The sequence below is a fragment of the Anarrhichthys ocellatus genome, unplaced genomic scaffold (genome assembly GCF_004355925.1).
Source record: "Anarrhichthys ocellatus isolate YVR2014 unplaced genomic scaffold, GSC_Weel_1.0 scaffold18, whole genome shotgun sequence".
NCBI classification, from domain to species: Eukaryota; Metazoa; Chordata; class Actinopteri; order Perciformes; family Anarhichadidae; genus Anarrhichthys; species Anarrhichthys ocellatus.
The window spans coordinates 1,132,202-1,160,047 of record NW_022280048.1 but is presented as its reverse complement, the minus strand read 5'-3'; the positions used below and the strand labels follow the sequence as shown (position 1 = coordinate 1,160,047).

General features: G+C 42.0%; 1 protein-coding gene across 3 annotated transcripts; it reads left to right on the top strand.

Annotated features, from left to right (window-relative positions):
* Positions 1-143: 143 nt before the first annotated feature.
* LOC116388815 (phosphatidylinositol-binding clathrin assembly protein-like) lies at positions 144-27,677 on the top strand. Of its 3 annotated transcripts, XM_031857020.1 has the most exons (20): positions 144-1,005; positions 8,393-8,535; positions 9,815-9,890; positions 10,293-10,395; positions 10,803-10,896; positions 10,997-11,108; positions 11,805-11,911; positions 12,768-12,776; positions 13,225-13,266; positions 15,049-15,134; positions 18,746-18,848; positions 19,334-19,467; positions 19,650-19,747; positions 19,937-20,050; positions 20,176-20,206; positions 20,406-20,544; positions 21,695-21,718; positions 22,065-22,121; positions 22,257-22,376; positions 23,152-27,677. In XM_031857020.1, the coding sequence occupies exons 1-20, from the start codon at positions 876-878 to the stop codon at positions 23,164-23,166; spliced, it is 1,737 nt and encodes a 578-aa protein (XP_031712880.1). In that variant the 5' UTR covers positions 144-875; the 3' UTR covers positions 23,167-27,677. The 3 variants fall into 3 exon arrangements, with proteins under 3 accessions (XP_031712880.1, XP_031712881.1, XP_031712882.1); XM_031857021.1 differs by lacking the exon at positions 12,768-12,776; XM_031857022.1 differs by lacking the exons at positions 12,768-12,776; positions 13,225-13,266 and having other exon boundaries at positions 145-1,005.
* Positions 27,678-27,846: the final 169 nt, after the last annotated feature.

Genomic DNA, 27,846 nt, shown 5'->3' with positions numbered 1-27,846 from the left:
TGTTCTGCCATTTTACACACAAGTTTGACTGACACAAAGAAAAAAAAGAAGAAGAAAGAATTGGCCTATCGGCAACCTCAACACAGAAATACACCCTTTGTAAGAAAATTAAAAAGACTGGGGGGGGGGGGGGGGAAAAAAAAAAATCAAAGCGGCTAGAGTTAGATGCAGCCAGCGCGTGGTGCTGTGTGGATCAGAGGTGTTTGCGGTTGGATCCGTGCGTAGATTCAGAGGAGAAACCGGGCGAAGAAGAGGAGAAAAGGGGACGGGACAATGCCGTTTCATATCGTCTTTGCTGGAAAAATGAGTCTTCAGTCATAGGGCATGCCGCATAGATTTGATAATAATCACCGGTAGTGGTTCGATTATTGCCATCTTTATTTCCGATTCAGCTCTCGTGCGTATCCCGCCGGCATCTCAGGGACATATTACAGTTTGCTGTAGGCTACATTGTCTTATATCATAGGCTACTATTTTTGATGCAGGCCGCTGTTAATTATACATTTTAATTATTTATTTTTTTACATAGGCTAATCGTTTTTTTTCTGCAGCTGGGTCATCCTGATGCTTTTGACTGAATATTTAATGGTTCCCTGGATGTGACCGTATAATCTTTTATTTGGCCGCCGCATGAATTCTCCCACCGGATCCTTGCCGGTGTACGCTGCTGTCCTCCTCCTCCTCCACCACCTCCTCCTCCTCCTCCTCCTCCTGCTCAGACGGCCGATTCTCGCAGAGGGCACTACCCTCCTCCCTGCCACTAAAGACATTTTGATCGTCCTCCCCGGTTCCCCCCACCCGGAATCCTCGACCATCACTCCGCCTGCCTCCTCTTCCTCCACCACCACCACCACCACCACCTCCTCCTCAGTAACATGTCGGGACAGTCTTTGACGGACCGGATCGCCGCGGCGCAGCACAGCATGACCGGGTCTGCCATCAGCAAAGCCGTCTGCAAGGCCACGACGCACGAAGTCAGCGGACCCAAGAAGAAGCACCTTGACTGTAGGTTAAGCATGCCATCACTGCTTACTGTATAGATAGCCTGCATGCATCAAGCTACCAGCATCTTTCCTCACAAAGGATAGCTTGTATAAACAGCATCTGTTATGCCCCCCCCTTTTCTCTCTCTCATCCGGCCCGGTTATGTTTGCAGCCTCTTTAATTAGACATCACATTCCCTTAGATTAAAATGGGATCTACGCATCAAATCACGGCTACAATGTATTTGGCTATTAGTGTGACCAGTAAATGTGTATATATAAGGCGAGAGGCAATCAGCCCGTGCATGTCAGTCAGGGGAAATAGGCCACTCTGGTATGGGCTAATCATATTGTAACCAGCCGCTTTACAGTGTAGGCCCATCCATTATTAACGCCAATATCAGCAGCAGCTCTACATCCTCTCTCTGGAGACACTTCAGAACAAAATATGCGTTATTTCTGCAGCATCACCAACATCGTCTTTTAGGTTTCTATAATGTCACATTCAAGTTCACTGTCATGTCCTCTGGTGCATTACAGTCATTAATGGATGTGGTACTGCCGGCAGTCCTGAGGTGCTGGAGGAGCAGAGAGTCAGTGTGTGTACTGTATAGCTCTGCTGGTGCGGTGTTACAATGAGGCGTTTGAGCAGACAGATTCTTTATCTCCACATTCTGCTAATTAGCTGTGTGGGCAAACTGTAGCAATTACACATGGGAGGAGGAGGACTCCTCACATGTAGATTTTGACAGTGATTATTAGATTAGGTGGATTTTCTATAATTACTTGACGTGATCGATGGAGAGCACGGGTAATCAATGGGGCCGACAGTCAGAGTCACAGGCAGTCAGTCCGGACAGCTAGAACGGACAGACAGACACAGACGAGTGAATAGCAAGATGGCTAATCAAGATGAAATCAGTCCGAGAGGAACAACAAGGCAGGTAGCCAAGAGTCAGCCAGCCAGTCGGCCGGCAAGTTTGGCAGTGGATTAGTCAGTCATGTCCACAGCAGAGGTGACACTGGGAATTCTGGACTCCCTCACAAGATGTGCCACCGGGCGCCTCAACAAAATACATCTAAATCAGGGCTGTATCGCTCTATCCTACAAAAAAAAGGCCATTAAAGCAGGAAAAAACCCACCCAGTGGGGGTGTTTGACAAGGTTCAGAAATGCACTTACGATGAAAAAGCCCTTTTGTGACTCTTGAATCGCAACACCGAGTAATTACTTCTCCTTTGATTTCATACAAATCTTATCTAGATTGTGACCACCACTAAAAGCCAATTACCTATGTTTTTCAGTGTTACTGCTGTAGCCATTTGTGAGGGTTCAAATCTTGGCTGGTACAGATGAGGATTTCTAAAGGTACATTAGCCAACGCGGAGTGTACTTTTTTAATTTCTAAAGAAAATCGAGCCAATTGATGACTCTAAAAAAAGTATTATAAGTGCAGAAGAAAATAACCAGTTAAAGGGCATCAAGTGATTGGCACCATTATTGGTTCATTGTTGTGCTTCCTGCCGAAGCCACAGTTTTATAAGAACACAATACCCCCTCAGTTATTAAACGGTAGAAGGTCGTCCATCTTCAGCACCAGCCATGAGTCGTATAGTCTCTCGGAAACCAGTAAATGTCACTTGACTCAAGGGTGAGAGCAGATATTCTTCAAATAGATCTGGAGAATTTACATGACAAATTTTCATCCGTCAAATGGATTGTAAGAAAAGGTTTGTACTTCTGCTCTCAAGACAATGAAGTTTCTCTCATAATAGGTCAGTTCATTCTCGTCGAGGTGGTTACACGAGGCGTTTCTGGCTCTTATTCCGATCATTAGTGGAATAAAAAGCTCCATGCCAAAGCAGAAACTGAAGGCTTGGCTCAATTCACTCCCCTGGAAGGCTGAATTGAATTTTTTTTTAGCTGAATGAATGTTTTGTACTTGAGCCATTCAGATGCAGCTGTTCTAATAGACACAGCTAGCTTTCACAATAAAACACTTTCTATTTCCTTCTAGAGGGGCCTCGCTTCTCCATCCAGGACATGATATAACATAGAACTCTGGCATTATATTGAGTGCAGCGTTTTCAAGGCTTAATTAATGGAAGACGCAGTGAGTTTGTGATCAGGAGGTCAGTGGATCTACAGTAATCCCTGGTGGTGGGGAAGTGAATAAAGAATGCAAAGAAAAGGCAATTAACTCAACCGCTCTAAAGGAGCTTCTGGTGAGCCAGCTGTACAAGACTGAGGGTCAATCTCAGGTCTGAAGGTTTTGGTGTGTGTGACCCACGCCCTCTTTGTGCAACTCACCCAGACCACCACTGGAGTCTTTTTTTTTTTTTTTTTTTTTTAATTGAACATGCCGGGTTATACAAACCGGCAAACACTTGATCTGTATGTTGAGGTAATGGAGGGATGCAGCTCTCAGCAGGACGGACAAATTGACAAAATCAATGTGGGTAACAGAAAAGGCTTAGAGGAACAACGTATAATGAAACAGGTTGCTGGCAAATATTTAAAATCATATCCGCTGGAGCTAACTTCACGTTTACATCAGAACAAGCGCACCTGGGCATTGATTCTGAATCGGTTTACCTAATCTGAGAGCTTTGATAAATACAAACAACGTTTCAATTACCTTGAAAATATACTCAACTTGTTGTCGACCCCTCATTGCCAGGTTCAGTAAAAGGAATAGATGAAGCGCTGTGCCGTTTCTCCAAATACCACGCATGATAAATTAAACACATTGCTGGCCATTGAAGCTATTCAGAGTGTCTCTCCGGCATCTCCTTTTTAATACAGTGTCATGACCTTGACAGACTGGTTGGTGACATAAACGGCCAATGTTGATTATTTACTAGCTCACAGCAATGATGAGCATGACAGACGGAGTAATGGGATTTCACTTTCACAAGTCGGTCTTCTGCATGGCTGAGATAGTAGAGAGCAGCGATAGAAATAAGATTCATCACACATAGAATAGTAATCAGGCCAAAAATGACCTTCTGCCCCCGAAAGCAACACAGCTGCGATATTCAGCATATGATTTATTTGGTTGTGTGTCATGGTTGTAATAATGATGTACCGTAGAGGCAACAAAACGTGTGGAGAATAATCAAAGACCTTGTGCACCTTAGTGGTCACATTTTTGGCCTTCCAGCCAAATGAAGTGACACAGATAAGACGTTGAAATGATGCCAGAAGAAGAGAAATAGACGACGTGGCTTTGACTTACAGGAATGAATGGATACCTCCACACACTTACTCCCACATCTGTGTCAGTATAATGACCCCATCTTGTGATGCATTTTCAACTCGTGAAAATGACTCACTTTATCTAAAGCCAAGGTCTTGAAACAGCTTTAAAAAAAAGTTTTTATTACATTTAAAGCGGTCGCACATACTTTAAGACACTGGCTTTACATTTTATCCTAACTAGCATTACAAATGCCGTGAATTTAACTTGATGACACCGTGTTGTCATCTTGTTCTTCTTATTAATGTTTGCACAACGTTATCCTTAATCCTATTTCTAAATGTGTTATTGATGTACATTATATCCTTTGGACTGCAGCTTATCAATAATCCCAGTTGGCAGTCGATTTTTCATCACATCCCTCTGGCAATCTGTCACACGTCTATGATTAAATCCTAGCTGATGGGTTATCACCCAAAGGAATGCGTGCAGGTGGACCCAGCATTTGACTGAATGGCTTAGGTGTAATTGTATTTAAGCAGAAGCATGAGTGCTTTGCTATTACTCTGTGAAAAGTTAAATAATATATTTAAACAAGTTTTTTTCACTCTTAACCGAATTTCTTGCATCTAATTGAACAAGCTGTCACAACAAAAAGAAAACGTGCCACATAAATACAGTCCAAATGCTAAGTAAAAAAGGTTTTTACATTTTTACAGTCCAGTCCTCACAAGCATACATAATGTCATCACCGCAAAAACAACATTGCATGTTGGTGAGGATTTAAACTTAAACATAAAATACTGCAGCTGACATGTGAAGCTAGCCAATTTGTACAGCCTGTTAGCTCTTAATTAGCTCGTGCATTATACTATTCTCCATTAAAACAACAAAATACAGCACAGAAAATAGACACGGATTTGTCAAACTACCCTCAACCAGACAGACAAACTAATATTTAGCAGGTATAATGCTAACCATGTTCACCTTTTTAGTTTAGCACGTCTAAACATAAAGTACAACTGAAGCTGGTGGGAGCGTCATTCGTTTTTCAGGTATTTGGTCACAAAGCAAAGGAGCGGACAAGTTAGGCTGATGATGGCGCACTGTGAAAAGTTAACATACATGTTTGCACCAAATGTCATGGGGATGCATCCAATAGTTGTTGAGATATTGACATTGACATTCATACAGCGATGACGCTATAGAGGCTAAAAAGTGTGAAGCAGGTCCACCTTACTGGTGTGTTTGTTCACTTGTGACAGGAAACATTAATTAGCCAAAATCAATACGGTCCCATTAATTATTAAGCCAGGAAGGAAATTCACAAACAAACCATTAACAATGAGTAAAGCATGACTGAACGCTGCTATTACCATGTATCGTTTTGATATTAATGCCCCGAAATTTTATTCGAAGAAAAAAAGGTCTTTATTTATTTTTAGAGGGGAGTCCAGGGTACTACAGTAGTAAAGATTCATCGCGGTCGGGTATAAATCCTGATCCTTTTTTTTATGTTAGCATTTCTGTATATGGATATTTACTAACAACGTGTTTGAGAATCATTTGATGATGTTTTAAATATTGTTTACTACAGGTTTCACTTTCCACTTTCAGATATTGGAAGACCTTTATATTTGTCCTTCATGCAGGGAAGCAAATGTTGTGACGTTAATGCAGCAGAGCGAGAGCCAGTCATGGCAGGCAAAGTTGGACGAGTCGATGAAGACTATAATCAATATTGTCGGAGTTGTTATCGTCTGTGTTGTTGCCCCTGGGGTTTTCACACTGCTGAATAACATAAGAAGTGAAGATGAACAGGATTGAGGCATTAGCTGCAGTGAACTGCCGGTGCAACGGGCTGCCTTTGACATGCATCGAAAACTTAACCGTGGTATCAACTGGCGCTCTTTTGTATCCAGCGTTTCAGTGGGCGCAGAAAACATCAGAGAGCTTCCAAATAAACCCCGATAACCTCTGATCCCGTGGAAGAAACAGACCAAGGATTTGCCTCAGAAACCAAACCAAAGTTTTCTCACAGTAACTCAGCACGCAAATCTCTCTCTTCGCCTCTCTTTGAATACAACTTCACTTCCTCTCACTGCCCCAGTGGTTTCACTTACTGAATCTGCCTTTTTTAAATTCAGTTTTTTTTATTTGTCATTATATATGTTGATGTGTTGTTCTTTTCCATGTTGTGCTCGGCTGTCAAATTCAATTGCTTCTCATCTTTAGGTGTTCCATCTCATCTGGTCATATTTGTGATTTATTCCTATTGTTATTCGGTCACTTGGTTCCATCACTAAATGAGGCATTTATTTTACACTAACATTAGTATTAGAGCCTGTTCCTGATCGGCTTTTAAATAATCGGCTCAATCTCAAGTTTTTACAGTACCGCAGAGAAGACTGTTCGTCTACACGGGGATTTTCAGAGCAGAATAGTGAAATAAATGTAATTGGTTTATCCAGAAAAGATCTTTAACGTCACTGAACAGATTGTATGAAGCAGCTCTACAAGTGCACAATACGGTCTATTTACAATACAGTCAAAGGGTTTTACTGTAAAACACACAAGGTCAGGTTTCAGAGAATAAATAATCTTTGTAATTGGAGATTTTAATCTTTTATTTTTAGTAATCCAACTGAATCACAGCTAAATAAGCTTTGCAGAATATATGCAGTATTCAGGGCACATAAACATGTTTCTGCTATTTAAGAGCTTGGTTCTTTAACTAGGGAGTCAGTAAATCTTTGAGATTAAACAGAGGCCGAACATATTTCACATTTTGATCTTTTGCCAGAGAAATCCTTGAAGAATGTAGGGCATTGTTCCACCAACCTGACCTCATTGTATGTTTAGTGTTGACAGCTGAATTCTGAATGACATACCATTGTTAACATTAAACTGAAAACTTCTCTCTTTTGCTTTTAAAGTTGATCCTGTTCCTGAGTTAACTTGGCAGTTCTTCATTAAAAATACACACCATCAGCCTGCCATCTTATCGGAGCTTTTAAATCCGACAAACAGCAGAACGTTGAGCTATTTTCCTTTTCAAATGTGGAACACGTTTGCTTTGAACAGATAATTTACACTCTAAATGAGAGAGAGTCCCATTCGGTAAACATTTGAGTCAACGCAGTCTTTGTGACATGAGTGACATGAGTTCATTGTGAACATGAGGTTATGGTCTCAATAACTAGTTTCATGTCTTTATCAATACAGCATGATGTTCATTTAGTGCATTATTGTCCCATTTAGAGTAAAATAAAGCAGAGTATGCTTTAGGGCGGGCTGCCTTGTGACTGACAGGTCGTTACCACGGCATTGTCCGGTCTGTGAGTTTCCTGTGTTTTCATCTTACAACTTTAACCCTTTCACAGAGTGTTTCATGAATGTTAATTGTAATGTTTTGGTTGCCTAAAAATGTCTAAGTCAGCATTGGTTGTTCTGAGCTCCACCCTCTCGTTTTTCACTTCTGGTTGCAAAAAAACAAAATGGCGACGGTCAAAGATCAAGATGGCGACAGCCAAAATGCCGAAATGACTACGTCCTGTACAGTCTATGGTTTTATTCCATTATTGTTAACGATGATGCTTTGTAAGGAAACTGTGACTCATTATTCATCATGGGGCTATTCATTTGGCCGTTCTTTTCAAAGTATGCATCCATTGTTGATGTTGAATTGACCTTGTAACATAATTTTCCATATTCTTACTTGATTATTTTTTAGTAGTAGGTGGCACTGTTGAATAGAAGCCACACAATTGGATTTTGTGATACAGTAGGTTCTGATTCATCTCTCTATTCAGTCTCTATCATTATATAATCATTTATTCATTATACGAGTGCTGATATTGAGAGAGTCAAAATTCGATAAGACTGCCTTCATCGTAGAGGTTCATTCATTCCATTGATTCTCAATAACTCAGCCCGTAAGCTCTCTAAGGTAATAAATTAAGACATTGGCATGTGGCTGGTGCTTTTATTCACAGTGACTTACAGTAAGTGAAAATGCAACGTTTGAGTTGAAGGACACGTGAATGTTCATAGCAGTCAAACCTGCGACTTTACAGATGATCTCCTCTTGGCCACATGCCCGTTTCTATAACCTTTGTTTATCATAAACCAATACAATTATTGGTTTATTCTTTTACAGCTTTCTCTGTATGTCCAGAATAGTTTATGTTATTTGTTTTGTGTCCTCCAGACCTGATCCACTGCACCAATGAGCTGAACGTCAGCATCCCCCACCTGGCAGACACACTGCTGGAGCGCACGGCCAGCAACAGCTGGATAGTGGTTTTCAAAGCGCTCATCACCACACACCACCTCATGATGTACGGCAACGAGGTGAGCAAAGAACCTCAGGACGACAAGAAAGTAGTTTGGCATCTTGAAATAAGAAGCTTGTTTCAATGAGATCAAAGATATTATGTGGCCTCAACAGAAAGAAAGCTGTAAAAATGTTCTCATAGCAGTGATTTAAAAAATGTTTTCATCAGTATTGCTGTCATAATCCTGGGTGTTAGCTTGATTTATTCCTCAATACAATACAACAGGATACACAATCGTGAAGAACAAACTGCCGTGCCACAAGCTTGATGGTCAACTCCAACAGCAATCTATGCCTGGATCGTTGGTCCAGTTAGTTGTAACAGTGGAAAGCTGCAGACTATCAGCTTCAAGACGAGCTCACTAGTGCTGAATTGATTTGTCAATTTTCCATTAGTCAATGGACAGAAAACCAATCAAAGACAATGTAGATAGTCTATTAATTGTTGGGAACACTTTATACAGATTTATTGATAATGCTATGTTAGTTGCAGGCCAACACAAGATGATGAACTATTAATGAAGCATTAGAAAAGTGCAAATGGGAGTCAATGAAACAAAGACATTTCCTGTGCAATCTAATGCTCCCTGAGCCTCCGCCTCCATACACACAGACCGATTGCCAATCGGCTAGCTCGAGTCATTGGTCTGTCCAGAATCTGACATTTTGCTCACAAGGCTGGAGCAATTTCTCTCCAACTCTTGCAGCAACTTTCTCTGAAGCGGTATCTTCCGCATGTGCAACAAGGACTGATGATGTATACCGCTGACATTTCAATGGCCAGTGTGACAAATCACCTCGCTCCGCTCGCTCACACTACAGGAGCAACATCCAAAGCATCAGACATGTTAAACGATGAGCGTGTCAGAGTAGAGAGAGGGATTACAGCAGGTACACTGACCCTCTCAAAAGTTTCCAAAACAACAAACTTTTCGCAGCACAAATAGTGACGATATGTTCCGAGTTTACCTGCCCAGAAAAACAGAGGGTTTAAAACCCATTGATTGGCACCTTTACTTCCTTAATGTGATGCATTTGTTGTCAAAACAGGATGCTGGAATGGGATCATTGTTCAATTTTACTCCGACCTTTAAAAACAAGGGCAGCTACAGTTTTGAAGGAAGTCAAAGTGTCCATTTCATGACTTTAAGTCCACAAACTCTCTGTGAAATGCTTTTAAAGCTGCAACTCCTGTCTAGAAACAAACCCTTCGCTTTGCGTGACATAGACACTGTTGTCAGGGAACAGCATCAGATAAGTCACTAACTCTGTCCTCTCTTTTTTTCCCCCCATCAGAGATTGATGCAGTACCTTGCCTCCAGAAACACGCTCTTCAACCTCAACAACTTTCTAGATAAGGCTGCACTACAAGGTGATTTAATGCTATTTGGCTGTTTGTAAACTCAGCAGTGCTGCACGTCTAACATAATGACTTTATGTCAGACTCTCCCTGGCTCTGTAACACTATCAATAAGCCCATTTCAGAGCTGATTTCAAAGGGAAGCTACGGTCCGGGATTGAAACGCTACAGATAAATGTGCCTTTTGTTGGACACAAAGAAGCTGCTGAATGTTACTGGAAACACATGACTTTGTAATTAAATATACTATATAATATATACATAAACCTGAAGGTAAAATTGTGCAAAGGCCAGTTTGCTCGTGGAGAAGTAAGTCCACTTCCTATGAGGGGGATAATAGCTTCTTAACACGGTTTTGAAAATAGGCCAAGGTGATCCGTCTCTAACTGCAGCGCCCCCTCTGTGCCCCCGCAGGATATAACATGTCAACTTTCATCAGACGCTACAGCCGCTACCTGAATGAAAAAGCCATGTCTTACAGACTAGCAGCAGTGGACTTCACCAAGATGAAGAGAGGGTAACAAACTCAACACACACGTCACATATATGGAGAGGCATGGGCTTTTTTGACCAAACTTTTTATTTTAATGCTTTACTTCAGAAAAAAACATGTGATTCAACAATCCAAAGGCTAAATCTGTTTGCTATATAGTTAACCTAGACAGCCAACAAAAGAAACTGACTGGGTTGTTATATTTTACAGTTTGTGGGTTGGTAGGAACAACAGATACCCAGTTATATGCGCAGAGGCACAGAAAAAGTGACTGTTTTGTGATATGTCCCCTTTAAAGTGTGTTTTTTGATGCTAATCCACAACAGCGTATATCTGAGGGACGTCCTTACACACGTACACACCTTAGGTCTCCAGGCCTGATAAATCCTGTGTGTGTGTGTGTGCATGTATGTATTCTTGTCTGCTACCAGAGCTGATGGCGTGATGCGCACCATGACCACAGAGAAGCTGATCAAGACTCTGCCAATCATCCAAAACCAGCTGGACGCACTGCTGGATTTCCAGGTAAAACATCTAACTCAAAGACTCAACGCTTGATTGTAAAATACCGTAATATCTTGATCCGATCTCATTCATTTTCTCTTTCTCTCCGACTTTCCTCCAGCCTAACTCCAACGAGCTAACCAATGGAGTGATAAACACAGCCTTCATGTTGCTGTTTAAAGACTCCATACGGTTGTTTGCTGCTTACAACGAAGGGGTCATCAACATGCTGGGTAAACCGCACACACAATACAGCAGATACAGTAGTATTTATGCAGTAATCTGCCTCTGATGTTGAGATCACAAGACTGTAGTCTGACTCACTGGATGTAGACTGCAGGTATGAGCCTGCCATTGGCCGCCTATGAGCAGGCATTGTCCTTCCCATTCCGCTATCTATTTTGCGAGGACACCCAGGACTATTGTGATTGGTTTGAACAGCGCTGTTTGGAGATAGGTCTGGCTATGCGAGACTAACGAGACTCAATCCTTCTTTAAAAAGGGGAACATCTATTTTTCCTCCGACTGCATCTAAAAGATCACCTTCTTTTCTTCCATTAATTACTAAGCCAGTGAGGAGTCAGGGGCTGAGAACAGACCATCAGACTTTTCAATGAGGAGTTCATGAAATGATTCATTACTTAATTGACTTGATGTTCGGCTCTTGAACTATGGTTAAATAGTAACTGGGACTCTATGAGGAATATATTTTAGCCTTCATCTGCACCAGATGTGCGGGTTTATCAGGACAAATCAGTACCGGGTTGATTTTGAAGTCGTTGTTTTATTGTATACACTTTCTAACATCATCCTCTAGCACCTCAGTGGGCTAAAATAAGGTATTTACTGATGGCAAACATGTGCTTTTCCCTGATTTGTGAATAAACAGTGATTTTGTGCTGATTTTGGAATGTTTTTCTGATACCCAGAGAAATACTTTGACATGAAGAAGAACCAGTGCAAAGAAGCTTTGGAGATCTACAAGACTTTCCTCAACAGGATGACCAAACTGTCTGAGTTTCTCAAAGTGGCAGAGGTAACGTTCGTTTGTCCTGCTGCTCCTCCACGGAGGAAACAGAGTTATGCGCCACTGGAGAGAGCGAGAATATCTGTCTGGGGCGAATCTCGACAGCCGCCTATGATTGAATCTCCATGTTCAATTATAATTTGATCCCGTTTCTCAGAAGAATTTCACCTGCAAAGAAAATCCACTTAAACCTGTTGAGATTCGCTCCACACTTCTGTTTCCCTTTGGATCTGATTTACGGTTGCTATTTTCGAACCTAAAACTGACCGTAGATCAGTGTCCAGGGGCTCTCCTTAATCTTCCTCAGTCTTTTTTTGCCTCTAGATTTTCCTCCTGTTTCTGTCCTTCTCTTGTCCTGACCAGGGGAGGGGGTGACTCCATGACAAGTGATTAATGGCTGAGTCTCAGCCTATCAGGGAGTCACTCATGTAGAGCTTCCAGTTGAGGGACCCCTCGCGTGCTGCCTGTTCACATGCCTGCACTGCATGCCCAAGCAAGCTCTTTTTCTATCACTATCTCTGTCCTCTTCCTCTTATTTTATTTCCTCTCTTTTCTTAAAAAACAACAACGTTATAATGGCTGTTATCCAGTGAACAGTTGCAGTTCTTTCTAGACTGCACAGTGAACATAAACAGTTTTATCCTGCCTTGTATTATCCCGTGCGCCATCTTCAAAAGCTTTCTCTCTGCTTGGTTTCGTTCCTATTTGGAAGGTTTGGGGTGCAGCCACTCGATCCAAAGAAAAAAACTACAACAGACTAACGTTGACTTTAAGGACCCATTCATTTTATCTGTCTAACAAAATGTGTGTTTGTTTGTTTGTGTGTCATCTGTGCCCCCCCCCCCCTTTCTCTTTCTGTTCAAAGTCAACATTAGTTGAGTGTCTTCCTTTTGGATGTTTCTTACCTCGCAGTCACGTGACCTGTTGTCTGCCCTCTCTGCCCTGCCTGTTCAATCAGTCGGTGTGCTCAGCATTCATTTCAAACCAGTCTCCAGATCTCAGTGTGTGTGTGTGTGTATAAGTGTGTGTACATAAACTGTGTATATATAGGTGTTTGTATGCGTGTGCATGCTCCCTCCTCCTCTGTTGTCTTTTATTTGTTTTCCTTTCCAGCCACTGCATGACGTAATGAATGCTTGAGTTTGATTCTTCTTTCTCCCTCCTCCTCCTCCTCTTCCTCCTTCACACGCCTCTTCCCCTTTTTTTTCTTCTTTTTAACTCTGTTGGATTTTTTTGGTTTATTTCTTGTTTTATTATTACATTTGGTTTATTTTGCCTCCCTCCTCCCTCCCTTACCCCCTCCCTCCTTTTTTGTGACACAGCGAGTTGGGATAGATCAGGGCGACAGCCCCGATCTCACACAGGTCAGTCTACATCTCATCTCAATCAGTCAATCAACCAATCAGTCAACCAGTATTTAAATCCGTCAAGTCAATGCTTCATTCTAAACGCTCCCGTTCCCTACTCACCCTACAGACCTGCCCACACTGCAGCTGCCATGTCCTCCTCTCTTCTTCACTCTCCTTAACTTCTTCGCCTTTTTTCCTTTTCTCTTGAATAGAGAGGAAACAATAAATGAAGACCCGCATATAGCCTTGAATCACATATATCTTTCACAATTTCTAAGCATTAGCGGAGGAATTTCATTTTTTTCATTATCGAAATCATTGCAAAACAAATTTTACTCTTCGGTACGATTTCTTGAAAGCAGCTGTATGCAGCTGAATATCAAAAGTTTTTAGCCATTTCTATTTTAGACATCCATGACCGGGGCTTATTATTTCCACAGCCATATTTCTGGCATTTTCCCAGTGTAAATATCAAGGCTTGTCTCTTCATTCAAAGGCTTATCATATAAGTAAGTCAGCACAGCTTTATGAAATAGGTTTTTTGCCCACATAAGCAGTGTTCAAATCATTTCCCTGAAAAGATCATGTCCCTTTGCATTAGCTGTGGGGAGAGCAGCGAATGGTTTTTATTAAATAGGTCTCTGCAAATATGACTTGGATAGGTGTACATAATGCCATCATAAGCACTGCATATCATGGTGAAGGCCGCAAATGTAAAGTATCCTTTTCAATGGAACCACAATTGGATGTTTACAATGTGAGAAATCAGGTAACACACTGACAAGGGAAGACTTTTTTAAATTAATGCCATGTCTGTAGTGCTTAAGAAGACCTTATATGCCCTTATTCAACAGCATAGTGACCCATGCCTTTACTGAGCTCTAGATATGTGTCTGTTTTACTTTTAAACCTTCAGCATATTCTAGATTTCTCTGAAGAAGGATATCCAGAATTCGCATTTTACTCTCTTTCCCCCTTAAAATAAGTATATGAGAAATCTTTTCTTTGCTTGTTGTGTTTTCGTTGTGATCTCCGGTGCTGAAATGTAAGACTCTGGATGAAAAACATGGTATCACATAGTGGTTCAAATGAACCCATCCATCCTTTTTGTTTTACTATGAAGAGTGCTGGCCAGCTGCTCGATGTGTATACCTGGTTTTTCACCAGATGTTTACATTTCACTGAGTTAACTTCCTTGGCTTCCAGTGGGATACAATTTGTGCTGCCTAATTTCCAAACTAAATAAATGAATAATAAGTTAATTTGACTTTTAACCACCTAACGTGGAATCCACCGGTTAACTCTCAATTTTTGGACTGTGATTTTCTTTACCCGTGTGCGTGTGTAAGTGCGTGTGTTTACGATAGCGTTTGTGCACTGCTGGCCTCTGCATGGGCTCGTTAGACGGTTCAGAGACGTGTTTGTTTGTTGTGTTTCTACTCTGGAGCCCTGCAGATACAACGCTCCGCTGCTCTGTCCTGACCCGTCAGTCCCGCTGTGGACTCGCTTGCATGATCCAAGGCTGATGTTTGCATGCCGGTGAACCAAACCTGATGAAACCAAATGCAAAAAAAACCCTAAAAAAAACAGAGCAAACAGCTGTTGTAGAGTAGATAATGAATCTGAGGGTAATGTCTTACTTTTTGCTGCCGCTTTGTGCGCGTATGTGGGTGAGTGGGATAAAATGAGGAGGTGAGGAGATGGGAGTGAGAGAAAGCGGTTTGTCCCATTCTGTCCACTTGGCTGTGGTTCTAATGGTACTCCATCAACTCCCCTCCCATTTACACCCCCCTTCAGGCTCCCAGCTCTCTCCTGGAGGCTCTGGAGCAGCATCTAGCCTCTCTGGAGGGCAGGAAGCTCAAGGACCTCTCCGCAGCAAGCAGGTACGATCAGACCACAAACAAGTTACTCAGATCTGCTGCAACAGCCACCTAATACTACTGCTATTCCTACAGCAATCTTGGTACTACAGCAAGTACTACTGCCATCAGGGGGCTACTTCTGTAAAACTACTGGTACTACTTTTATTACAAAACAAACAATGATCAAGACTTGGGCTGTGGTCCTTTTTGCTTAGGAAGGAACCTTCCTAAGCAAAAAGGACCGCTTACATATTTCCGGGTCATTTCCCTCAGTTAGGAAACTGAGGGAAATGACCCGGAAGTATCTAAGTGGCCACCATGATAAGACATGTTCGAATTCCTTAAATGCCAAGGAAAGGTGCTTCAATAATTCCTTTATTAGCCCCTTTAGCATAGGAGACACTGGACCTTCCTTTACGAAAGGAGAGTAGATAATTCCTCCCCACAATGCCTTGCAGCGGCAACATTTAAAGTGACGCACCATTCGGCCTTCCATGATAACAAACAATATGCTTATCTTACAAAAGGTATAACAATTATACTCATAAAGTAATGGAATTCATGTTGATGAATATGAATAGACAGTGACAATCCTTACGTTTCATATCATATGTATTTATTTACTTCGAACATGTAACAAATACGTTTTTTTTTTTAAAAGAATACGAAATAAAATGAACAATAAATATAGCAAACCATCAATGAACAAATTCTCAATAACAAGAAGCATCAGTAAAATACAAAAGCTAGGCCTATGATAGATTATTAAATTGTTAAAAAACTAAATATAGCCAAACCGTTGAATCTAAATTATTGCACAAAGGAAATATTGATATTGAACAGTTTCATTGATATTGAACATGAGCGAATTGTCAGTTTCTACTGAAGCAGCGTTGATCGTTAAGTGTGACAGCCGCAGGAAGGAAGGAGCTCCGGTTCTCTCCTTCACACCACGAGTGAAGCAGCCTCTCACAGAACAAGCTCTTTGTAAAGCCTGCATGCAATGGGGTATTACATATCACGGGGTTGTGGTTTAGTAGAGCTTTTTTGGAGTCCTTTGTTGTAGTTTCGCCATGGCAGACCTACGTACGTCAGTGACGTCCGCCGTTGCATCATAATTACGTAGCTCAGTGAAAGTGGAGTCGGATTCTCTGAACACCACGGTGTCTTTTCTTAACTCCTCATAAATTATCCTTCACATCTTTCCTTGACCCCATGACATTTTCCGTAGAGGTCAAGGAAAAGTGGCTAGGAATAGACGTTAGGTCATGTTTTGACTTTTCGACCACAGCCTAGGTGTCTTCAGCCATGTTAGGAGTTCTGTGTTGGTCTATTTAGACACAGTGGTGCTTTGAGCTAAATGCTGAGTCAGCATGTTTACATGCTCACAGTGAAATTACTAACAGGTTGATGTTTTGCAGGTAAAGTTTACCATTTTAGTGTCGTGTGTTTATTAGTTCTGCAGGGATTTCATCAGACTTGTTCATGGTGCTAGATGGAAACTCACTTAAGTGTTTCAATTGATCCTGAACGGGTCAGGGTTTAAGGCAAAAATGGTATCAGGTGATGGACCCAAACTCAGAGAGACAGGGGGGAACAGAGGGATGATCAACGGTGATTTTAAAAATAACAAAAATGTTCAGAAAAAACTGAACAGCCAAAACACTAAACAGGAGCACGTAAATTAGGAAAAAGGGATACATACAGGGTCGCAGAGCAGGTAGCATGAAAGACGAACTGACAATGAGACACACAGGGTTTAAATACACTGGGGAGGTGCAGCTGATTAGACACAGGAGGATTCAATCAGGGGCAAGGCAGACAATCACACAGGCGGAAAAACATACAAAGGCAGGAAGTGAAGTGAACACGGGACACAAGAGGCAGGGAAATTAACAGGAAACCAACTAAACAAAACCCAAGACCGTGACAGAAGGGAACATGAACGTCTGTACTAAATTTTACTCAAAATTGAATTATACAGTACTAAAGTAAAGTACTTAACACTAAGATCAATAGGTGCTGAGAGTAAACCATAGCTGCCTTAAAAATGTGATGACATGATATACTACTGTTCAATTCAATAACCCATTTAGGCTACAAAATAAATTGTATGAAATGTCAACATATAGACTCACACAAGAGCTCATAACCAACAGTTATTTTTATGCAGCCTGTGCATTCAACTGATAATCAATTGTAAAAAATACAACCGCCTAAGAATTACTTAGAAAAGAGCCATACAATGAAACAAACTTCACCGACAATACATCAAAAGGCTATGGACACCAAGGAGGGTGCAAGAGGAATAATTTAATAGAACAAAAAAGGCAAGGCCTCTCACACACACACACACACACACACACACACACGCACACACACATATCATGCAAACATACAAGGAAGCATGCAAATAAACACACGCTACTCAGAGCTGGATATGCTGTGACAGATACGTCCAGTCGCTTCAAAGCAAAAATAGCCTCAGTATGTGTCCACTCAGCCTCTTTAGGCTACATGAGAAGTTAGAAGTTTTGCGAGCAACGCAAAATCCCAGCTGGAGGACCACCGTGGGCATTTCAGCATTCAGGGCTTAGTTAGCCACACCCAGCATTCACGCAGAAACTTGGGTGTGTTTGATTTGCGTCACTTAGCGCACTCGCCTGGTTCATTAAAAAAGGGCTCTCAACCTTTTGTAAGGCTCACTTGTGATTGCTCAATTATTTTTTCGAGGATCACCTTTTCAAAGAAAGGAGAAAAAATAAACTGGGCTGTAAATATATATCAGCTGCAATGATCATGAATATTCTGCTCACCCATCACTGCCTCCCATTATGAATCCAAATGTAATGTCTTCAGGGTCATACTTCTTTGGAGCTTTTACTGGCACAAGGTTCTCTCTCTCACATCACTTTTTTCGTTTTAAAAAATGGATCCATTTTGTGTCACTGAGGTAACATTAGCTCGCTAACAGTGAAAACAGATGTCTCGTGATTGTCGTGGTGATATTCAAACGTCACTGGTCTTTGAAATCATGCTTTGTTTGAATCACTATGTGTTTTATTTATGTGGATATTTGAGCACATTCAAATATGCAAATAGCTTTGTAAAATAACAAAAAATACATTTAATAATTTAATCCAAAAATTTGGCAGCAACTCTGCCGACCGCTAGGCGCTCTGGGGCTCAAATAGGTTTAAAATAGCTGCATTGAATCACTGCTTTATTTGATTTAGTTGATGCAACCTCTTGCTACCGACCAGAGGTAGCCGACCATAACACCAAACATGACGCATAATGATGCAAACCTTCATTTTTTCCATTGTTGTGTATTTATGTACTGTTCCCTCTGAATCCCAGTGACCTCCGTCATACCTTTCATCTCGTGTATCATCCATCATCTAGTCATGATGTAAGTTTAGTCAATACTTTCGTACCTCTAACCGTTTGGTTTTCTTAACAATGAGCATAACAGCCTCACAGAGCTGCAGGATTCTATAGCCTTATTAACATAACGTTCAGTTCACAAAGCATTATAGAGTGGAACTCAGTAAAAAGAGCAAAGACAAACAAAACAAAGCAATGTAGCAACCAGCATTCAAAAAAAATATGTGTTTGTGTATCGACTTTAGATCCAACACCTTGTCCAGTGCAGTGTCCTCTCTCTCCAGCACTGGGATCTCTCTCAGCCGCATGGACGACAAGACAGAAGACAACAGACTGCAGCAACACAAGGTGAGACATTTTCAAGACTCATACATATACATAGAGACTTAGACTTAGACAGCTACATACCAACAATATTGTACCCAATGAAACCACACTGTGATCATTGTGAGTTCACATACTTTTTCACAATGAACAGTTTTTGCTTTTATGTGAGAAAAGCACACTGAAACCATTTCAGATTGTGTGAAGTGTACATCGAGTCTTTTTGTCCTCCACACTGTTGTTGAAGTCGAATGGACAGGTGCATTAGTCCTGCAGTACAGTGAATTACACTGTCTGTGTTTGGCTGCTGGCCCGTAGCGTAGAGCTGCACAGAGAATGACAATGAAGTCACAATCTCAAGACCCTCTGCAGTGGATGTCTCACTCAAACAAAGAAGCACCCAGGAAGAGACATTTTTCCAGAGGAGGTTAACACGATTCGTGTGTACTGCAGGGATATTTGCAAACCACGGGATTATCATATTATACTGATGATGCTTCCCATTGCAGGAGGACAGTCATAAGGGGATCGATATTCAGACACCCAATGTGTCACCCAGCACCCAGTCAGTGGGCAGTGCCAACAGCAGCGGAGGGGCCACAGAACTCTTCTGCAATTCATCAATCGTACCAGTCAGCAACCAGTGAGTCTAACATCTGCAGTGTCAAACTGCTTCAAAGGGAAAGTCATCTGTATGTTGCAGAAAGACTCCAGCTCTTCAACAATAAGCCTTTCGCCTGGTTGTCATTATAGATCAGATTTTTTATTAACGGTCTGTTACATAAAAACAAAACTGTGCTCTCTTTCAAATTTTCCTTCCTGCAGTGTGCCAAACCTGACCAGTGAGCTGTTCACCCTGCAGCCTAACTACACCCCGATCCAGACCACACACACTGTGCCCAACAACAACAATGCCTGGGGAGGTAGGACTCACACACACACACACACACACACACATATATAATCATGCAAACATACAAGGAAGCATGCAAATAAACACACGCTACTCAGAGCTGGATATGCTGTGACAGATACGTCCAGTCGCTTCATGCTCTTGACTCACTTCCCCTCTGTTCTCCTTTCATGTTACCACGGTGACCTTTGCATGTCAGGCGACCTGCTAAAGCCAGCCCAACCCGCTCATATTCACAGCCCTGGAGTCCAGTTGCACTCTGGGAAAATGCTGCCCAATGATTTGGACTCTTCATTAGCCAACCTCGTTGGTAGTGAGTGTGCAGAATCTCTCGAAAATATTCAGTTATTATATTATATATTCATTTTTATCTGTTATTCTTCTCCGGCTCTGTTGCTTCCTTTCAGCTGATATGTTTCTTTTTTTTCTTTCTCTCAGATCTGCAGTTTGGGGGGATGCAAGCTAAGAAGTGAGTGGGTTTTCCTGACAACTAAGACTTCGCCACAAGCAAATGATTCAGCTGTCTATCCAACTTTATCACAAACGCTTTTATGATTCATTCATTTTCTTTCGGATTCTGCATAAGCTGTGCACCTAAAAATGCTGTGTGTTTGTGTGTGTGTGTGTGTGTGTGTGTGTGTGTGTGTGTGTGTGTGTGTGCCCATCAGGCCGGAGCTCCAGTGGAGTCAACTGGTGGAGAAGAAGCCAACAGGAGGCGGCTGGCAGTCAAAGACCATGTGCACCAGCACCAACTGGACTCACACCACCCATCCCATGGCACCTGCACCCATGCAAGTCCCTCAGATGGTAAATTAAAAGCTACATTTGCACAGTTCTCAATTTAAAAAAAATGTCCGTGTGCCATCACGGATTAATTCACAACTCACTCATTCTCCTGTATGAGCAGGACAATTTACACTATTATCATTGGGTGTGCTCCACTTAAAAGCTGTGAAAGAATAAATTAAAGAATAAAAGTTATTCAGTTCACGATGAGGTAAAATAGAGAAAAGCTAAAGTCAGAGAATATTTGGCAGCTTACCTAAACGGTTGATTGATTATCACAATAGTTGCAAATTCATTTTCTGTCTCCTACAAACATCAGAGACAGATGTCTTTTTAGTTTAGAGGGTATGATTTAAATTTAGTTTCATATGTATTCTCATTATAATCTACCCAAGATCTTCCTCGCTTCAGTGTTTTGGTACATTTTGTAAAAAGAAAAAAAAAGTTTCATGAAATCTTACATAAAGAGGTAAAAATTAAACACCAAAATATTATCATTTGCAAGTGCCTTCATCATTACAAGTGTTGATTATAAAAAGAAATGTAGGACTGCAACATGTATTTTTGCAGTCGTACCTCTGGGAGTTACAAAATAACTATTGAAAATTAAAAATTAAATCAAACTCACAATAAAGTCTCTATATTACATAGGGTCAAGTCTGTAAATGTGGCCTTTTTTTGTCAGGGAAGCACTACTGCACTGCTCTAGCAAAAGTTTTTTTAAGAAGTTTGGTATTGTGTATCAATTTGGTGCCATCCATCATTCTGTCAGAGAAGTCAGTTCCTCCTAACGGTCATATATCTCATTCTGAAATGAAACTCATTAAATGTACCTGTTGGCCAAATGTAACTTTCCGCTGCACTCAGGGCTTTTTAAAGGAGCTCCCAAATGTGTGTCTGTCCTTTGTGCTCCACTCTAATTATCCGCAAGTCTCTTCCATTCAATCTGGTTTCATCTTTTAATTTTTCGTCTGATTGACCTCTCGACTCAAACCGCTCATTTATTCAGCCAATGGCTCGGAAAGCCGGTGGCACGGCAGGAATTTAAAGTAGAAGAGTTTTGAGCATGAGGAATGGGCAAAGGTCTGGTTTATCTTCTCTGCTCATTTAGAGAAAAGGCCCGAGCAATGCTTTTATTGTTGTAACTCTCTTTCTCTGTATCTCTCCACAGAATGGGATGATCTATACTGGCTACGTAAGTGCATTTATTCACTTCACCTTCCCTTCCCTCCTCTTTATGCACTGGATTTAATCCTGACATCCTCCAAAAACCTCTCTGCTTATTTTTTTTTTTAATGCTTGTGACACTTTTATGATTAGGCTCTTTGTGTTGCGGATGATACATGAATTATCAGAGGAAATTGTGCTCGCTTATTGTGCTGCCTTGGCATTGTGTTTCATCCCTTGTGGCTGCCAATCTTCTACCTCTAGTCTGCGTTGTAAAATTTTCCACCTCTTTGTAATCGACTTTCAGGTCAAGATTAAGACTGTACCTCAGCCAGAAAGTCGATGTATTGTGATCCTCTCCTTTTCCCATACAGGCTCCCGCACCAGTGGCTTTTCCTATGACGACACCCCAAGTGCCTATGTATGGAATGGTAAAGAACAGCTTTAACCTCAGTCATACATTCATACTCAGCTGGCATGAATCTACTCTAAATCTGAAACATTTTGTGATCTCCTGTCCACTCCCCATCTATTGCCATTCCTTCTCCCACCTGTCCTCTGAGCAGCTCCCTCCTCAGATGAGTCATCAGATGGGGGGCGTTCCCATGATGGCCCCGCAGACTGTCATGTACAACCAGCCTGTCCTGAGACCCACCAACCCCTTTGGACCCATGCCGGGGACACAGGTAATACACACACACACACACACACCACACACACACACACACACACATACATATATATATATATCAGCTATTAAGCTATCTCTCAGGAAATCAGTTTATCTCTCAATATATGTAGACGTGTTTAGGAGAAAATAAAGAAGGTGTGAGGCGAAACAATCCAAACTTAAGCTTGACTGAACATGCTTTGGAGTGTGTACCTTAACTGTCGCCAGTTATCTCGGGGATATTGAACACTTTTCTGGAAAGTGTAGGACATAACTAACTTCAGCAGAAGCAGGCAAGGCGCAAACCTCTGGGTAGACCCAGTGAGAGTAGGACATCCTAAACTGATATATACTTACAGCAGCATAACAACAACCAAGATTGGATGTTTCCTTTATCTGTATGTGCTTCCTGTCTGCAAGTCTTCTGGCATAATTGAGGCACGCGTTCATAGCTAGTTTTAACGACTAATAAGTAAAGTCAAGGAGAGGACACTCCCGAGCAGCAACAGGAATCACGTTGTCAGATAATTGAACAGAAAGTGTGAAGATAGTGTTTTGCACAGCGAGTAACCATCAGTTGGTACGTCTCTCAGGAGAACAAACAAGTATATTTTGACCAATTATTCAAAACACAACTGAGGAAAATAATTGCCCACTGAGCACTCGCGCCCATGTACAGATGTTTTCCTGGCACTGCGGCAGGTAAATGTGCTTGTCAGTTGTTGCCTGAACACTTGATGAGGTGTTTTGTCAAACTAAATTACTCTCCATTCTCCTCCCGTCCTCTGCAGATGCACTTCATGTAGGGATGATGTTGTAACCATGGCAGCAAAGCCAAGAGAGAGAAGGCGAGAGGAAAGAGATGGAAAGAGAAAGAGCTGAAGAAAACGAATCCAGAACCAAATCCAGTGCTGGAGGAAGAAAGAGGAAGACGGAGAAGAAAAGGGGGAGGGGAGAGGAAGAAGGAGAGAGGACCAGAGGACGGATAAAAGATGAAATGCTGTATCAGTTTCCATGTAGCCTCAACATCTAATCTCCTCTCCTCTCTCCATGTGGCTACTGATCTCTCTGTCTGTTAATGGGGTACCAGAGGCTCCGCATCAATCCCACTCATCCTCTGTTTGATTTGCCAATTCAGACGGCGATTATGACCTGCGATGACAGCTCTGTGGAAGTGCAGAGGCTCTACTGCCACTTCCCGACCTCCTCATCCTGATGATTTCCTGTATAAAAACATACCCACTTCAAACTCGGAGGACACGCGCCTCTTTCTCTGATTGGATTGTTTGCTGGCACTTTACTCATTGTGAACTTTGCCAAGGGTGTATGTCTGTGTAGGTGATTTTAGCGTCTTGTTCAGATTGGTTCCCCGTTGTGTGTCATTCATCACCTGATGTCAGAAGTAATCGATTTGAATGTGTGTGTGTGTGTGTGTGTGTGTGTGTGTGTGTGCGTGTTTTCCTTTTTCTACATTTCAATGTGCTGCATCGACATTACCGTTTTGAGTCTTTTTATGAGCTCCATTTGTTCTTAATTGCCAACTTCACATCCAAAATCCCACGTGGAGCGATACTCTGTGGGTGCGCTTGTGAGTGTGTGGATGGACGTGGCTGTCGAGGGTGTGTACTGTATGTGTTTCTCTTTTGGTACCTGATGTCATTGCTGTGTTGCCAGGTACCAACGTGTTACTGCACTGGAACTAACTGATGAAAGCACTGAGCCAGATCCAGGCATCGCATTTGGATGTAAACAAACCTCTTACACTAACTTTGCTACTTGGGGTCGGGCTGTACACACTGTGTATTTTGTTCATTTACCCCCCCCCCCCCCCTCCACAGCTGCGCAATATCATGCAATCTCGTTACCGTCTGTCCCACCACATCTGTAGGCTGTTTAGAAAGCTGTTTCCTGCTGTTGTGTTGTTGTGTGTCCACATCAGGTTTCTGTACAGAATGCCGTTTTACTAACCTGTTCTGTTTTACACGTACTGCTCTAAAAGTAGTGACAAATGCACTGAGAGCCAGACAGAGAGTTGACTGGATGTTAGGACGGCGGTGTTTCTCAACTCCCAACTGTATGATTTCCTCCCTGTCCTGCATTCGTCCTGTTCAGAATGAGTCTCCCGCGATGTCCTTCACACTCCAGAAAAACTGGATAAGGGGAATTACTGCAGCGGACGTCTCACCTCCAGTAATCAAAGACACTGCAACCACAGAGAGGGCTTTGCTAATGTAATGTTAACGTTTATGGACAGGACAGCTAAAGGTCAGTCGGAGGAGTCAAACGAGGACCAGACCACCGTAAAGCGACCGAGGGCAATGTCCGTTGATCACGACCCGAGTAATGCAGTGACGACACACAGATTAATTCAGACAGCCAGACATGGGAGGCTTTAATGAGACGTTAAATGTTAATGTGGCTTTTCTGGCAGACCCAAGGTCAAGTTAGACCCACAGACAGACGACATACATTTATATATATATAGCACAAACCTTCGAAGAGGGGACCACGCTCTGCTGCACAAAAACCTAAAATCATTGCTGGGATGTACAGTTGAAAGGGGCAATAATCGATTGGGGATGAAGTCGTTTTCTATTGATTGTGTCTGTTCTATGTACATGTGCTGTATGTGTGTGTTTGTGTGCACATGCCTTCCCATAGAGACAAACAGGGTCGAGCTCCTCGGTTAGAGACGAAAGGTCTCTAGTGAGCTGGTAGTGTGCACAACTTAGCAGTGAGTGTTATTGTGGCCGTGTCTCAGTCTGTACAACCCCACATCAAATTAAGGTGGTTCCAAGGATCACTCGTCAAAAAAAAAGGCCCCGAAATCATCGGCCCTGGAATCTCAAAAGTGAATCGGAGAGCCGGAGCTTGCACACGCTTGTGATACCTAACAAAAACCGTCAGAGAATTGCAACTGTATGGTGGCGTATGGTTCGGATTCAACCTTGAACTGTAACTGTTGGCTACGCAAAAGACCAATCACCCTGCAGCTACGACTCTACGACCAGCAGAGAGAGACTTCAGTTAGAAATCGTCACCAAGCAGGCAGATATTCTCTGAGGTTTCTCAACAAGAGGCCAGCTGACAAAGAAAATTGTCGTTTCACTCTCTACCGTTACTCCTCATCCCAGTGGTTTGTCTTTCTCAAGTCAGCTGAATGCTCTTTTCACTGTGCACTTCACTCCCACGACGCAGCTCTGTCCATCCTGGGCCAACCTCTGACTGTTACTGTGTCCTCTGTATATAGGAAATGCCGTTCGTGTGTTTTTAGACGTGCTCTCTCTGTAAAAGTGATCGAAGCCCCATTGGATGACGTACTGTACGTGGGACAATTTATTGCTGTATCTGTGTTTGAATGGTTGTATTTTGAAGGTGTCATCATCCAGGGATGTGCGGGAGGGTGGGTTTGATGTTTGTGATGTTTGTGTCCATCTCGAGGAGGAAGTGGGCGGGGTCGAGGGGAGATGGGAGGTCATGGGTAAACTATCACAACTGGTCTATACCAAGAGTGTCTTCATCGAGGAAGTGGACAGGACAGGGTCTGTCCTCTTCGAAACAGGAACATTTTTTTGCACCAAAGTCATCATCAAAGCGCAGCTTCTTCTTATTCAAGGCCACTACGGATGGATGATATCAGAACTCAAAAGATTTTTTGTGTTCTTTTATTTTTTAGAGACAAAGAACTTGTCTTCTTTTGCATGATTAAGTGTCGTCTTTTTATTGGCTCGTGTGCCCGGTAAAAGCATGACCATTGTGTGAACTCTCACTTACCGGTGTGTTTGGAAAATGTTAAGGAAATTTCTCCATGAGATTTTTTTACTTACCTCTTGACATGAACGTTCATTGACATTCATAATCAACTGTTTTACAATGTAGGGTCCCGTAACTGTTTGAAGGCTGCCTCGCATGCAGAAATGCAACTTGCAAGCAACCCATCAAACTTCAAACCCAGTTACCCAGTAACTGCACCTTTGTAAAACACCATGGATGTCAATGCCAGTTATCACCTAGCTAGCTAGACATTGCAGTCTTGTAAAATCGCTCTTTATTAAAACGTTGCTATTTTCAATACGTGTTCGAATGCTCGCTCCTTTTTCATACTATGCCAGCAGCATCACGGGAGGTTGTGATTGAAAGTCAAAGTACTGTACTATGTGTTTGGTCTGGTCAACATTGTGTGGTGTTTTTAACGTGTTTGCCCAGTCTTGTCCCCGTCTGTTGTCATCAACTGGACTTATTCTTTCCCAGTCATCCTCTCAAAGCACAGGCTGGTTTCCTGAAACCAGGCTTGGATTCACCGGAAGCTTCAACTTTATTTTTGAGACAATTTCGGCATTACCAGGCCCAGAAAGTGTACAGACTTGGACGGGAGTTTAGAGATCTATGGCATCTTTATTTTAACCTCACTGCAGAGGGGTAAAAAAAAAATTTGGTTTCCCCATTTCTGTCAGCCATGTCTCTGTACACTTTATTTGTTGTACCTCAGTTTAATTATCCTTAATTTTAACCTACTAAAGTCAATAATAGTAAGAGCCACAGCATAAAAGCTATAAAGCAAAACTAAAAGTTGTAGTTTCTAAATCTGGGGTTGGATTTCCTAAAAACATTCTCAGACTAGTTTCTCAGACTTTGAGAAAACCCGCTTCATCAGTTGAGTCTGTCCAGGGAAGTATTTCTCTCTTACATTGAAGTCTGATGAAAAGGACTGAAGCAGCCCCAGTATCTACGTAAACTATCAACGCACACAATACTTCTACCTGCACTCTAACTTTACAAAAAGGACATCGGAGGTTAGCTTCTAGTTTTATCCACAGTGGAACACTCCCAACACCATTATCAGCCGTCTGTCTACAGAATAAAGACCGTTGTATTCACCACTGAAGCTGCTTCACAGACTAATCTGGCGGCTGGAAACCAGACTTGCGTGTTCGAGTAGAAACTGCATTCCCGCGTTTTGCCAGTGAAAAGGCGCACGACGTCTTTGCGGTTTCACGCTCGATCCTTCGTCCATTTAGGTGCATAGGCCTCCTCACATTACCTCAGTATACCCTCAGCATTGTGTATACTGCATTCACTCCACTCACCCCGTGCTCTAGTGTCCATCTGTAAACTGTTCATTGTTGTTGAGGGCATGAATCTCAGCAGTGTCCATGAAATGTCTTGTAAGCAGGGAATGAGGTTCCATACATTCAATGTCTTCTCATTTTATTTTTTTGTAATAAACAGGTTTGGATTGTTATCAAATTGTTTTTTTTATTTTAAAAGCATAGGTTGATGTTTTAAGAAAATGGAATAAAACGTCATCTGATGCTGAGCTTTTAAAGTTATTTGGTGAATCCTCCACAAACACTCAGGGACCCCAAGAAGATTGGATACCGTTATAATACAATAGCTAATGGTGACTAATAATAACAAACTTTAAAAGTAATAACACCGTAGCTGATTCATAAGCGTCTTTAAATATTCACACACAGAAGCCACAG